Here is a 16363-nt window from a genome sequence, read left to right as displayed (position 1 = left end):
AAAAAAAAAAGCTTTATATCTGAAAAAACATTAAATATAGCCATTTGTGTGGCCTCTGTTAGTCGGTACATGTAACCCAGCAGGTATTACCTTATAAAAAATTATGTTCTCCCTATTAGACTAATGGCCCTGGAAAGTGAGGACTGTGGTCCTCCAATGCCCAACACAAAACAGAGCACATCATACACAAAACACTGAATAGACGTGAAAGAAGAACTCTATGACTAAACAAGCAAGCAAGCAAGCAAAAACTTCCACGGCACAGAAAAACGCAAAGATATTTTATGGCATAGAAAAACTTTTACAAGTCACTATTCATTTAATCATTATCATTAATAGTTCTACCAATTAGGAAAGCTGTATCAGCCTAAAGAAACAATATATAATTGTAATAAGAATACTTAACATAATGTCATGAATTACGTATGATTTTTGAGACCTAAGTAAAGACTTATCTACCCATGCAAATAAATGGATTGTCACTCAACACATAACAAAAACAAATGTTAAAGCTGAAAAACACTAAGTTATTGGATAAAGCTATTTCTTTCTAACACTTGGAAAAAAAACTAATACTAGGATGAAACCAGTAAAAGATGTGCAAGAACTCTACACTAAAAACTATAAAATATTGTTGAGAGAAATTAAACGTAAGGATTAACTCTACAACCAAATAAAACTAGATTGAACTAGAGTAGTTAAGAAAAGATGTGATTACAAGAAGAATAGACAATTATACCAGTGCAAAACCAGACATCCAAAAATAGGTCCACATATACATGGACACTATTTTTGAGAAAGATGAAACTGCCAATCAATGAGAAAACAATGGTGTTTTCAATCAATAGCAATGAGAAAACTGAGCACCATCAGGGGATGACGGGAGACAATACCTGACCTCGACCTCAATGTGAACACAAAAATCTACTAGAATTACAGTTCTAAATGTGAAAGCCAAAACAATAAAATGCCTAAAAGAAAAAAAAAGTTCTTTCCCCATTGAATTGTCATCATTCACCAAACGTTACAAGAATATTTTCATGACTTATTGGTAGGTAAGGGTCCTTAATAAAGACCATCATCAACAAAAATTGTCTTAAAAAATTAACCTTAAATGAAAAGACTAATATAACAGACTTCACTAAATTTAAGAATTTCTGTTCAACACAGCCTGCCAGGAAAGAAAAGGTATCTGCAACGCATATGTAACTAACAAAGGACTCTAATCCAGAATACATACAGACCCACAAACTGATAAAGGAATAACTCAGAAGGGAAATGCCAAGAGATTTTAGCAGGCTTGTCACATAAAAGAAAGACACACAAAATCCTATGAAAAAGTACTGGTTCTTATTAGAACTCAAAAAAAGATGCATTCAAACCACTTCCACATACTTATCAGAAACGCTAACTTTAAAAGGCTGAAAATGTGTGTGCTGGCAAACACGCCAAGGCACTGCTGATTGGAGTATAATCTGACACACCGCTTTGCAAAATCACGGGCAGGGTCTACCATAGCAGAACTACATGCCCCAAAACAGTAGCATCATTCCTAGGCACACCTGCAACAGCAATATGTGGATGTGTGCACCAAGAAACGTAGCCAAATATGACACAAAAGCATCATTTATGATAGGCAAAACTTAGATGTGACCTAAAAACACATCAACAGGGAAACAGATAAAAACCACACTATATAACACCAAAATGGGTGGGTAGCAACTACACACAACAACATGGATGTATCTCATAAATAACATGGGGCCAAAAAAGCGCCCGCCCTAACACACTCCCACCTTGGTACATTTTCTAGGCACTCTTGCCAAAAATCAATTAACCATAAATTCAAAGTTTATTTCTGTACTCTCAATGCTAGTTCCACAGTCTTGATTACCATAAATCTGAATTCAAGTTTTGAAATAGTGAAATGTGAGTATTCAAAATTTGTCCATCTTTTTCAAAATTGTTTTGGCTACTCTGAGTCCCTACAATATCCATATGAATTTTAGAGTCAGCCTGTCAATTTCTGCAAAGACGTCAACTGGGATTTTGGGAGGGATAACATTAAATCTATAGATCAATTTATGGAACACCGCCTTCTGAACAACATATACTTCTAACCATGAGCATGGGCTGTCTTTACATTTACTTTGGTCTGTTTAATATGTTTCAACAACGATCATGGCTCATTACAGTACTGAATTCCCAGGCCCACACAATCCTCCTGCCTCCGTCTCCCAAGCAGCTAAGACAACAGATGTGTGCCACTGCACCTGGCTAATTCTTTAAATTTTGGTCTATGTTGTCCAGGCTGATCTCAAATCCCTAGCTATATGTGATCCTCTCGCCTTGGCCTCCCAAAGTGCATCATGTCCGGCGCTTATAGGTATTTTTTAAAATTTCATATTCAGACTCTTTATGTCCTTATTCTGTCTTATTTTCTATGGAGCACTCAGAAACAAACTAGATAATTTCAAATAATTATTGGATACTTTTTGTTTCTTCTTCCTTCCCCTCAAGATGAGGGACACCACAAAAGCAAAGAGCCCTGTGTTCTCCTGACACTGCATGCCACGGTGTGAATGCACAGCTGCTTCTCTGACTAGTCACCCACCTGGGATATATGGACTTTCTGGAATTTAGCTACTATGAGTAATGTAGATAAAGACGTTCCTGCACAGGTTTTTTTGTATCAACTTAAATTAACATTTCTCTGTGATAAAGGTCCAGGAGTGCAACTGCTGGGTAGTATGACAGTTACACAGGATTTTTTTTTTTTAAGAAACTATGTAGAGATTTTCCAGAATAATTATATTACTTACAGTTCCACAAGCAATATACAAGTGATCCGTTCCTTCACACTGTTTCCAACATTTGGTTTTGTCACCATGCTTTCATTGTAGCTATACTGATGGATGCATACTGATATTTCAGTTTCAATTTGTATTTCCTGATGACTAATGATGGTGAATTTCTGTTCATGTGTTTATTTTTATTTTTGAGATCAGAGTCTCACTCTGTCACCAGGCTGGAGTACAGTGGTGAGATCTCGATTCACTATAACCTCTGCCTCCCAGGTTCAAGGAATTCTCCTGCCTCAGCTTCCCAAGTAGCTAGGGGTACAGGTGCACGCCACCACGCCCAGCTAATTTCTGTATTGTTAGTAAAGACAAGGTTTCACCACGTTGGCAAGGATGGTCTCGATCTCTTGACCTTATGATCTGCCTGCCTCAGCCTCCTAAACTGCTGAGGTTACAGGTGTGAGTCACCGCACCCGGCCCAAGTGTTTATTTTCTATATGTAAATCTTTGTCAAAATGTCTCTTGAAATCTTTAGCCCATTTTCTAATTAATTTTTTAAAATATTGTTTTAGGAGTTTTTTTATATTCCATATACATATGGTTTGTCGAATACATGCATTACAAAGTATTTTCTCCCAATCTGTATCTTGTTTTTCATTGTATTCACATGGGTTTTCACAAAGCACACATTTTAAACTTTAACAATATGCAATTTATCAATTTTTTCTTTTACACATTGTTCTTTTGGTATCAGGTCTAAGAAATATTTTCCTATCCCTAGATTCTAAATATTTTGTTTTTCTCCTAAAAGTTTTGCAGTTTAACATTTTACATTAAGTCCATGGTCTTTTTATTATTTTTTTTAAACCTCTGGATGCCCAGCCCCATTTGAAGTTCTGAAAACTAAAGCACAGTATTATAAATAGGTTCTGATAAAATTCTGTGATGACATAAAATAATCTTGATAATACAACATTAAGCAGTTAACACTTCTTGTTGTAGAAAAAAATCAATTTGCCTGCACACACTGAAATATACTTTAGTAAAACAGAATATACAAAAATCTAGATTCTTCTTCACATACACCAAATCTTACACAGGATATTATAATTTTAAATACATGTCTTAATTTCTTTCAAATTCAGAAGTTACTTGCAATCAGGCTAAACATTAATAACTAGTAAATATAGGTCTAAAATATATTAAAAATTCATCGACCTTTTCCACTATAATGAGGTCTCCAACTTGTATGTCTGAACTCTTAACTTGCACTTTACCTAAAAAAAAAAAAAAGAAGCACAATCAACTCAAAGCAACACTAGCACACCCAATTCAACTTTCAATTAAAAAATGTCTTTAGAAATAAGCTGCAGAAAAAAATACTTCAGAAATTTCCCTATACTTATACTTTCAGACAGTCACTAATAATTAACTTCTCTTAGTAAACTTCCAAACACAAATAATTATTTATCTCCCAATAAAAACATAGAGGGAGAATCTCTTCATAGCAATTTAAAAGGGGATTCCACTCAGAAGGTTATTCCCATGTTTTGTAATTATTTCAGTTCCAAGTCAAGTTAACGATGATCAGAAATATTACTAAATAATTTGAGCAATGAAACTTAACATAGAGATGTAAAAATCTTTAAGTTAGTATCATAAATGGCATTAATTAGCATATAACTGACCAAAAAGAAATAAAGCAAATTACACATAAAATCACGCTCTCTTACAGTTTTACCAACACAGGAGAGGACTGGAAAAGTTCTACCTAAAGCTTTATTACTAAAAGTGACTTCTCTATGTGAATAAATTCTTACCTACAAAATATCTAATGTAGAAAAGTCACTGATAAAGTTTCACATACACTTAAACATCTACAAAATATCACGTATAATATGACAGACAGTAGATGAATGTTACATACATAATTTGAGACATACTTAGGTAACAGAACAAGCAAATTCATTCCCTCCCTTCTTCCCATTCTCTCTGTCTCTGCCCCTCATTCTCCCCATGCCTCCCCCCACTGCCTTCCTTCACTTCCTCACTCTTTCCCTGTCTCACTCTCTTTTAAGACTAGCAATGGCCTTGTGTGTTTATTTTTACATTTTCATAATTACTCTCCTAACAAGGGAAAATGTTCCTTCATTTTACATTCGGTTTATGCTGACAGTTAACAGGCCAAAGTTCAGTTCATATTATCAAAAACTATTATCACACTCATTACACTGACTTTTCGACCCATATCCAGCTTATTAAAAGATCTTATTTCCCAAATACCTCTTAAAGCAGCTGTATTTCAGTAGTATCACACTGCTCTGAAAGATCTGCTTTGGAGACAGTAAAACTTTTATATGCATTATTTTTTTTCTACATTCCTCAATTACACAAGCCAATAAGGGCTGAAGCTATTTTTATTTATCTTATAAAACAGAAATGCTCTTTAGAATTATGTGTGAAACAAATATTAACAGAGCTTTAAAATCAATAAGTGTATGCCTACACATAACCAGAAAACAGACTCACAAAACATGTCCACTTGAATTCCTATGAACATGGCCGCTCAGACCTTAGGCCTCCACCCACACTGCTACTCTTTTCATAGCAAAGCACGAGGCAGTAGAGATGCCCCACTGACCTAGAGTTCCTACTTCATCACCTAATTTCACTCCCTTTCCTAGCCATCCGATCCACCCTTCTTTCCTTCTGTTTTTTTCACATTCTCTGTAATCAACACATTTTAAAAGGACAGAAAAGGAAAAACTATAGTCATAAGATATAATAAATAATTTTTAAACATTTTGAAACAGAAAACACATCCTTTTTGACTCTGTAACTAAGATCTAACATTTCTGAGAAATTTATTATTCTCTAATATGGTAAGAGACATAACATATTTAATAGTCTTTAATTTTCAGGCATTATATAGTGATTGTGATTCATTTCTATGGAAATTACCTTCAATCACGTTTAAGGAAAAAAGTTTGTGATAAAATACAGCATAAAAAGTTCTCATAAATGTTAATATTACACTATGAACAAAGTATTAGAAAGCTAAACAGAGTACAGTGACAAAATATTACGACCATCTGCCTTATATAGCTGCTGAAAATACACATATTTAAATTGTGAAGAATTGATGAAATTGTTATTAGGTCCTAGCTTCTTGAATAACTTATTTGCTGTCCTCTTTGCCAAAGAACATTTAGGGCACTGGACAGAGAAGACAGGGCAGAGAAGTTGCCACTTTCACACACCTGTCCACCAGTGAAGGCCAGCACCAACTGCCATTTTATGCCATATTCTAACAGCCCACACTTACATTAAGGGTTTGATTGCTGGCCAACATTTTGTTAAATGAGGTGACAACTGATCCTAACAGTATGCTAACACCAGATTTGAGAGAGACTGGTAACAACAGAAAAATCCCTCAATTTTAAGAGTCATTGTGCACACATAAAACACACAACTGTCACCTGGCCTCAATAACCCTACAAAGCAATTAACAACACAAAGATTTTATGAAACAGACAAAGTTTAATAATCTCAGAGTTGCACTTGATAGAGAAGAAATGCAGTAGCAAAGACATTTCAATATAAATGCTAGTATTTAAATCTAATGACATTTTTTTTCTTAAAACTATCCCTATTCAATTTACTACCAAGTGCACACTCAGTAAGTCACATATTATTGGCTTTTGTTTTTTAGTGAACTAATTAATAGTGACTATCACCATGTATACTAGTCCGTTCTCACACTGCTAATAAAGATAGATCCGAGACTAGGTAATTTATAAAGGAAAGAGTTTTAATTGACTCACAATTCAGCATGGCTGTGTAGGCCTCAGGAAACTTACAATCCTGGTGTAACGGGAAGCAAACACTTCCTTTTTCACATAATGGCAGCAAGGAGAAGTGCCGAGCAAAGGGGGAAAAGCTCCTTATAAAACCATCAAATCTCCTGATAACTCAATCACTATCAAGTGAACAGCATGGGGATAACCGCCCCCATGATCCAATTACTTCCCACTGGGTCCATCCCACAACACGTGTGGATTATGGGAACTACAAGTCAAGATTAGATTTGGGTGGGGACACAGCCAAACCGTATCACCAAGTAAGGCAACAACAGTACTTTCTTCTCTCTAAACTATTTCAATTAAATATTTCCACCAAATCTTTATAGCAATAAATGTTCCCTTCCATTATTCTTCAGAAACCTAATAGGATAGGTGGTTTTTTTCTCAGAGGAAAAGCATTCATCTCACACGCTCCCATGAACAAGTTCTATGGGCTCCTCTGAGAAAGATCCAAATGCATCTCAGATAACTACCTATTCTTACACCAGTGATTCTTAAACATATAACCTTCCCACCAACCCCACTACCAGTCATTAATTTCTGCCTGGGTAAAGAGAATATAATATTATAATTTCCCTAATTCCAAAAGAATGAGTTGAAAAAACTAAGGACTGTGTTTCCCCCCAGAAAAAATTCCATTTGATAATTATTTAGAATATAATCACATTTGTATATATATAAAAAAAGTAAGTTCCTCAACACTGACGGTAGGTTAACTGCCAGGCTTTACCAACTGGCTCCTCCATCACTCTTGGCCCCTGCTCTACCTCACCGGAAGCCTCGTCTCACTGGAAGCTTTGTCCCTCCACTGTAGGGTGCCTTCTTATTTGCAAGAGCTCCCAGCACTTGCTCCCTTTGACTGAAATCCCTCCCTTCCCAGACTTACTTACACAGAAAATCTAACCTCTGTGAACCTTTTAATAACCCACATAAACACCAGTAATATTTTATATACACCTGTAAAGAAGGTGCTTAAAATGCTATCAATATTCAAACATCTGAGTATCTACTAAATTTCAGATCCTGTGATAGGTTTAAAGTGTAAGTAAAATACACTTTTATGACATTTAGTTTCTTCTTTCCAAATGCATATCCAAAATGTATCCACGTCAAAGTGAACTCATGGAGACAGAGAGCAGAAGGATGATCACCAGAAGCTGGGAAGGTTAGTGGGATTGTGGGGGAAGCGGGGATGGTTAACAGGTACCGCCATAACACAAGGAGGGAGGCAAGCATTTGCAGTGACGCTGCCTAAACCATCCACTGCGCTGCAGCTATGTCAAAGTCTAGCACATACAGTACATAGACTTGATAATGATAATAAATGACCACATTACTGGTTTGTGGATTTACTATAAATTAATTAACGAAAAGGAGTTTACAACCAATCTAGTCCTAAGTAGTTAAAATGAGTCAATGTCATAATAGATTAAAGCACGAAACCATGTAAGTCCTAGTAAACACAAATACTAGCCACTAAGGATAAAAATGTACTTATATCCAAACAGACACACAAGGTATAAGAGTGGGAGATAATTAAGTAACTTTTATTATTAATTTCTGTCACCCAGTCTGGAGTACAGTGGGGCAATCACAGCAGCCTCCATCTCCCTGGCTCAAGTAATCCTCTTACCTCAGCCTCCCATGCAGATGGGACTACAGGTATGCACCACCACACCTGGCTAATTTTGTATTTTTTGTAGAGATCGGATTTCACTGAGTTCCCAGATTGGACTCAAATTCCTGAGCTCAAGCAATCTGCCCACCTCAGCCTTCCAAAGTGCTATGAATACAGGCATGAGTCACCACACCCAGCCAATACTGGGGTTTTTTTTTTTTTCCCTAAATAAATGCAAGGACAATAATGAACAGAAGGTTCTAATACTTCTAGTAATCAATCATTAAATCTTAATATCCATCCATTAAAGTGAAATAAAGTATAACTTACTTTTCTTTAAACAAATATAGTTGAGATGATAGTTTATCACCTCACATTTAAACTAAATATATATGCTGATCAAAGTAAACAAAACTTAGGTCTCTAAGATTTTCAACTGCAAAAGCATGTAGACTCACTGCCAAATTACTCACAGCCACATGTCTCTGTAGAGATTGAGGGATATCATCTAAATAAGTAAATGGGATGTGCCAATGCCCTAAGTAGGTACCAATAAACATTTTGTGACAAAGTGGCTGAGTGAACAGACTAGGATCCCTCTCCATTCTGCTTGCAAAAGTGCTCTGAAATGTAAGTCAAAAACACTGAGGTCCAGGCCAGAGTCTTCTCATGTAAAACCGCGGCACTAGAGTATGGCAGTTTCTTTGCAGGCCACGACATCCACCTATTTCATATAAACGTTCCTAAAAATAATCCCATGAAACTGAGTTGAACAAAATTACTGTTATCTTCTAGCTAATTAATTCTAAAACTTCTTACCTAATAAAAAGTAATGGTAAAAATTCTAGTTTAACAAAAAGTTACAATTTATCTTATGATGTAGATGACATTACTATTCTAGGCTATCAGTCCACAGAAGCAAATTCAAATGGATGAAATCCTAAAATATATTAAGGCACCGAGAACACACTTCAAGAAAGAAGTACAGCAAAACCACACAAAATCTGAAGGCAGTACTTCACTCATTTCCTCAACATCTACTACATTCCAGTTCCTACTGAAGGCATCTGTGCTACACCAGTGAGAATCGCACACATATAACAAGTGTATAGTATGCTGGAAGGTAGCAGGTGCTATGGGAAAATAATGAGGGCAGAGCACAAGACCCAGGATGCTGGCGGAGGGCAGAGGTGTGCATTCGTGACTGTAAGCAGGGTTAGGAGAGGAGTCCTAGAAAAGGGGGCATTGGAGCCAGGAGTCAGGAAGCAGTGGGGAGGCCATGAACAGGCATCCAAAGCAGAGCATGCAGGCTAAAGGAAGGGCCAGGGCAGAGCTCCTGAAAGAGAACATGCCTGGATGCTGAGGAAAAAGTGAGTGTCCAGAGAAGAGGGCAGTGACAGAGGGACATTCAAAAGGAACAGAGAATGCCCATGTTCACAAAGTGCCCTTCCTGCCAGAGTGGAGAAGCCCATGACCCACAGAGCAGCTCTGGCCTCATGCTGGGAAATAACCAACCCCACAAAGCATGCCCCAGATCTGTCCAATGATGCAACTGCAAGAGCTATCCAAGTCGCTGAACAGTACCCCAAAACAATACTCAACGATATTTGCAGGAATATAAAAATGTCCATCACCCAAAAAGGTAAAATTCACAAAGTCTGACATCCAATAAAAAATTAATAGGCATGCAAAGAAGCAAGACCCATATGAGGACAAAAACCATCCAATCAAAACTGACCCACAACTGACACAAATGTTACAATTAGCAGACATGGACATGAAAATACCTATGAAAAGTGTATTCCAATGATAAGAAAGTTAGAGACATGAAGGATATAAAAAAGATCCAAATCAAACTTCCAGACACAAAAACAACAATGCTTGAGATAAAAAATACAACAAACGAAATTCACAGTATGATATGGTTTGGCTGTGTCTCCAACCAACTCTCATCTTGAATTATAGTTCCTATACTCTCCACGTGTCATGAAAGGGACCAGGTGGGAGGTAAACGAATCATGGAAACAGTTACCCTCATGCTGCTCTCATGATAGTGTGTTCTGACGGTTTTAGAAGGGGTTTTTCCCCTTTTTGCTCAGCACTTTTCCTTGCTGCTACCATGTGAAGAAGGACATGTTTGCTTCCCCCTCCGCCATGGTTGTTAAGTTTCCTGAGGCCTCCCAGCCATGCTGAACTGTGAGTCAATGAAACCTCTTTCCTTCTAAATTACCCAGTCTCCGATCTTTCTTTCTTAGCAGCGTTAAGAACAGACAAACACACGATAGAACAGACATTCTGGAAGGAAAGAAGGGTGAATCAAGACACAGCAATAGAACTCCACAAAAGAAAAAAAGAATTTAAAAGAAAAATTTGAAAACATCAATGAGTTTTGTGACAACCTCAAACAGTCTAATATAGGTGTAACTGGAAATCTTGACACTAGAGAGAGAAGAATAAATATTTGAAGAAATAAAGGCTAAACAATTTCCATATTTAATCAAAATTAGAATCCACAGATTCAAAAAGTTACATGAACCCCAAGCATAAAAAAAAAAAAAGAAAATTACACCTATGCATATCATAATCAAATTGCACAAAACGGATAATAAAAAGAAAATCTTAGGTCAGGCGCAGTGGCTCTCTTCTGTAATAGCAGCATTTTGGGAGGCCAAGGTGGGCAGATCACAAGGTCAGGAGTTCGAGACCAGCCTGGCCAAGATGCTAAAACCCTGTCTCTACCAAAAACACAAAAAAATTAGCCGAGCGTGGTGGCACGCACCTGTAGTCCCAGCTACTCGGGAGGCTGAGGCAGAAGAATCACCTAAACCCAGGAGGCGGAGGTTGCAGTGAGCAGAGATGGTGCCATTGCACTCCAGCCTCGGCGACAGAATGAGACTCTGTCTCAAAGAAAAAAACAAAAAAAGAAAATCTTAGAAGCCGAGATAAAAGAAAACTAACCTCCAAAAAACAGCAAACACTGCTGAGAAAAAAATTTTAAAGGGAAAAATGTATCTCACACATGGGTCAAAAGATTCAATATTATTAAAAGTCAGTTCTCTGCCAAATGGGTTGACAAATTCAATGCAATCCCATTCAAAACTGCAGAAGGCTTTTTTGTACAAGTTGACAAGTTGATTATAAAAGTCATAGGAAAATATAAAGGGCCTACAACCAGAACAACTTTGAAAATGAACAACAAAGGTGGAGGGCTCGATTTCAAAAAGTTTTATAAAGCAACAGTAACCAAAAGAGTATGATGTTTACAGACAGACAAACAGATCAATGCAGCAGAAACAGAAAAGGGTCCCGAGATAAACTCACATGAAAAGAGTTTAAAGGTAATGGAGTAGGAAAAGGATCACTTTTTCAAAAAAACAGTACCGGCAACAACTGAATGTCTATATGCAGAAAACACACCCATACTCTGCACAGTAGACAAAAATAGACTCAAAACGGGTATTCGTAAGTGCAATTCCTAAAACTAAAAAACTTCTAGAAGAAAACAGGAGAAACAGAGCAGAAACATTTGTAAACGTGGGTTAGGTAAAGAGTTCTCAGAACAATAAAAACACAATCATAAATAAAATTGGCCTACAGGACTTCTTCAAACAGAAAATCAAAGGGGCTAGGAACAGTGGGAAGAAGGAGGCTGGAAAATAACTGGGGCCCAGGAACGAAAGAGACTGAGCTGGAGAGAGGGCCTAACTGCAGGTGGGTTGGCACTAAGGTTAGACGAGCCAAAACTAGGGCCAGCAAAGAGTCTGTTTAGGACATGGGCCCTCAGAAAAGAGCCACATTTTAATGAGAGCAAGAAGGCACATTCAGGGAGGAGTCCGTAGACACAAAGGCTTTAGGTTGTGAAGGAAAAAGAGAAAGTGAATTCTGCAGGCACAGTGAAAAAAAGACCACGGGTAAGAATGAAGATACACAGTATCCATGGCTATTAAAACGCAGAATCCGAAGGATGAAGACTTGGAGTCTGGGGCTTTTCATGTTAAGTAACGTAAAACAAACACAGAATTCATCTTGAGGTTAGTCCTGGTGCATATAAGGCCCATACCTTGCTCAGGCTGAGAGGCACAGGATCAGGGGAGCCAGCTCATATTCTGAGTCCTTGGATTCAACCCAATCCCTGTGGAAGGAGGGTAGGGACACACAGCAATTCCTGTGCTCAGGGCTTTTCCCTGACTGCTGATGAAACCAAGGAAGTCTGAGGAAGTCAAGCCGGGTTTGCTTACTCAGAGCATGCAGCCCTCTCTGCCCTAATACATGCTGGTGATGAAAAGTGGGAGCAAAACTGACAAAGCCTCTTCCCTCCTGGATTTCACATCCTAGTGAGATTCAGTAAGGGAGAGTGACATAAATCTATCAACAAATCAACTGTATAAATTACAGATGAGGAAATTTTTTCTAAAGAAATACTATAGTCTGGGGGGGATGAATAGAAAGCATCTTGCAGAAAGCACCTTCCTTAGCAATGAGCAACACACTTTCAGATGCCCACATTAAACACAATCACTCCATTCTTTTTCTTAATTCTATAGTAAAAAAGTGAATTAGCTTTAGAAATACTGAAATGTTACATCATGATAAGAAATACATAAAGACGAAACACTGAAGTGTTAGTCACTGAATAAATTATATTTAACCAATCACTTCCCCTCTAAAAGTATTTCACTAACTAAAATATCTTTTCCGTCTGTGTAATTACCAAAAAGAGTCCAGAGGCTGCTCAAAGAGGCTATCCACACAGACTGCAGAGCCCACCAATGCACGCATCTTTTCCCTGAAGCAATACGCAGAACTAAACACTGAAGCAGCTACCAACAGTAATTCCTTGCATTCACCAGAAGAATTTGTAGAAAATTACAATGGCTTGAAAAACCTAGTAAGTATCTCAAACATTAAATATTTTATCAACTAACACATACAACTGCAAAGTATGTAATATAATATTTACTAGAGAGGGAACATGCTTCAAGGTCTTGATTAGGTCTTCTGTTTACATAAAGGAAATTTCTAAGCTTTGTTTTCTGTACTCAGACTTCTTAAATATCTACCAAAGGGCAAGACAAATATGAATAGAAGATATACAAAAGTGGAGTCTCGCTCTCATGGGCCTACACATGCACACAGACCTAACACCCCATATGCACCTGTGTGGTCACGTGGGCAATGAGAGGGATATGGGCCAAACGCAGGTTTAAATTGCCCTGTTGTTTTACTTTCCTCTAAATTTTCAGTAACCCATATGAAAGCTGCTTACTTTTTAAATATTCCCAGGTATGAAGATGGTATCACCTCTTAGAATGAATGAACACCTCGACAGAAGAGTACAGGACAGCTTTGGGGCTACTACCAAGGTTTCGATGCCACTGGTCCAGCGCATGAGCAGAAAGACATTTCCAAATAACCCTGTTTGTAGTATCAAATGTTTCATGTTTCTCAGGAAAAAAAAAAAAAAAAAAACCAAGAAAAAATGAAAATAAAAATAACTAGTGAAGGAAAGGAAGGAGGGAGAAGTTTCCCAAGGTATCACAACGTTCTGTAAAGGAATGTTATTTAAAGCTGGCAAAAAATGCATGGAAATATGAATGAATCAAGGAAGCAGAATAAAAAGCAGAGGAAAGGGCCCAAACAAACCTGACTAGGTCTCAGAGGCCTGGGGAAGAACTCTGCTAACTTTAAACATGACTTAAAAACAACTGCTGAGCACTGTGGGAAAAAAGAAAAGGCAGATCCCTTCTCCACGTAATATACATAGTGTAAAATCACAAATGCAGTAAAACTTAACACAAAACATGAAAACCCAGATACACTGTATGAAAGCACAATGCTCACTTATATTGGGAAGGGATGGACTTTCCAAAATTAAAGTAAAAAAAAAAAATCACAAAAGATCAGGAGATTAAAATTATATAAAAATTATTCATTTTTCTACATGCAAGAAAAATGATTTTTTTTAAAATAAGTCAAGGTAAAAATATTTGCTACATGTGAAAAAGGTAAATTCTTTTTAGTAGAAAAATTGTAATGAGGTAAAAATAAAGAAACAAAAGGTATTAAATAAGTAGCTTATAAAAGGTCACAAATGAACAATGAAATTCTTCTAACTGGAGTGAGTGGGCAAGGATGCCAGAAGGACTGTGGGCACAATGGAAACACAAACTAGTTCCACCTCACAGGGCAGTCCCCTGGCCTGAGACTGGCCTCAGCACTTTCCTCGGGATCTGGAACTTCTTTGTTTCTTGGCTCCCTCAGTTCACTGAGTGCTCACCACGTGCCAACTACTTACTCTGGGGGAAACCAGGATCCCACGCTCGTGAAACTGAGAATCCAGGAATTAATTAGTCCTCAGAGAAACGCCACTTCCCACAGGGAGGTACAGGTACCATGGAACATATGTGTGGATTAAGGTGGGAAGTAACATTTGAAGAAATCGCGGCAGACTTCACTAAGAAGGTATCTTTTAATAAAACCTAAAGTTCTGAGTAGGAAGTGGTCAAACACCACAGGACACAACAAGAACCCCCAGACAGAATGGCTATTACTTTAAAAGTCAGTCTCTAAGAGGGAGAACGAGAGGCCTATTCAAGGAACTAAAGGAGAAACCAGTGCAATCATACTTCAGAAATTCCAGAAGGAGCTGGAGCAGACAGCCAGAGCCAGGCCAAAGGGAGCTAGAGAGTCCCATGCAAATCGACAATTCTAAGCCATAAAATACCATCAGGTAAACTTGTTGAAAATACTTTCTACTTTGAAAGAAAAGTGCTACTGCAAAGGAAAGATGGAGCAGTATCTGCAGTGAGGAGTCCGTTTCCCACTTTGGGCAGAAGAGATAGCTGCAGACAGAGCTGGAGGCAGGCCAAGAACTGCCGGACTGCAGGTAAAGTCCCATCAGCAAGGCCCAGCTAAGGGCTGGACAAGGGCTGCGGTGACAGACTTCAGTGGGCTTCGGTGACTAGGAAGTATCTCCCTGGTTACAAGCACTGGTTAGACCTTAAGGTGGCACACAAACCTGAAGTGAAAAGGAAGAATAAAAAGACTTGTAGTCAACATATCATGAAGAAATGAATTCATGCAGATCCTTTAAAGGGTGACCTGAGAAGAAACAGTGGTAATGAGTTTATATATCTGCGTGCGTGCGTGTGTGTGTTTACAACCACTCCTGAGTCTATATGGCCAGGTCTGAGTATATCTACCTTGGTCTAGCCACACAGGACTAAAACTAGGAGATAATAAATGAAAAGTGTTCATGAAATATCATTATATAGCAGAAACATAGGTTGGCCCAAAAGTAACAGCAGTTTTGCCATTACTTCCAATGACAAAATTACGTGTTACAACTATTTTTGCACCAATCTAATACTATCATGTATACTGAATGTTCCTAAATGAAATACTGGAATAAATTCTTTTCAAATGCTGCTGAGATGTTAGACCACAGAAAACAAAAATGATTTAAGTATACTTCAAGAAACGCCAGGCATGGTGGCTCACGTCTGTAATCTTAGGACTTTGGGAGGCCAAAGCAGGTGGATCACTTGAGGCCAGGAGTGAGACCAGCCTAGCCAACATGGTGAAACCCTGCCTCTACTTAAAAAAAAAAAGCAGTCATAAACAAGAAGAAACTAAAGTAACAGCAACATACATAGAAAATTTCTATATCTAAAACAGTAGCTATTCAGAAAATAAAACCCAAGATAACTCAAAATAATTTCAGTGTAACTGTGATAATATACTGCTTAAAATATTTTGTTTCCAAACAAAGTATAAGTGGCTTTCCTTTTCAAAAGAAAAAAATAACAGAGAACACTTTTCCAGTTTACTTCTATAAGAATGAGCTTGAGAACTCTAAAACGAAGCAGTCCAAATGCTGTAAATATGGTCCAGCAAATCACAAAAAGGCACACAAAGAGGCTGCCATCAATGCCATTCAAAGAGGTAACTGTGAAATACCTGAAATTGAGGAGGAGATAAACAGCAAATATTCTTAACGAAAAAATAAATTTTAAACTGTGCTCAATAATAAGCCTAAACTGATGCCTTTTTTCTGCCTTTTTTTTTTTTTTTTTTTTTTT

The 16363-nt window shown here is 37.6% G+C and overlaps 1 protein-coding gene across 1 annotated transcript in view; it reads right to left on the bottom strand.

The window, feature by feature from the left end:
* The window catches only part of ATP9B (ATPase phospholipid transporting 9B (putative)), a 294182-nt gene that overhangs the window by 222869 nt on the left and 54950 nt on the right, over positions 1–16363 (bottom strand). Inside the window, exon 6 of the mRNA XM_017504545.2 lies at positions 3975–4078. Within this exon, the coding sequence (XP_017360034.2) occupies positions 3975–4078 (104 nt within the window). The remainder of the gene's footprint in view (positions 1–3974; positions 4079–16363) is intronic.

Source organism: Cebus imitator, unplaced genomic scaffold, assembly GCF_001604975.1.
Source record: "Cebus imitator isolate Cc_AM_T3 unplaced genomic scaffold, Cebus_imitator-1.0 Scaffold324, whole genome shotgun sequence".
Lineage (NCBI taxonomy): Eukaryota > Metazoa > Chordata > Mammalia > Primates > Cebidae > Cebus > Cebus imitator.
The sequence above is the reverse complement of the archived record's forward strand: the minus strand, read 5'-3'. Positions and strand labels throughout refer to the sequence as shown.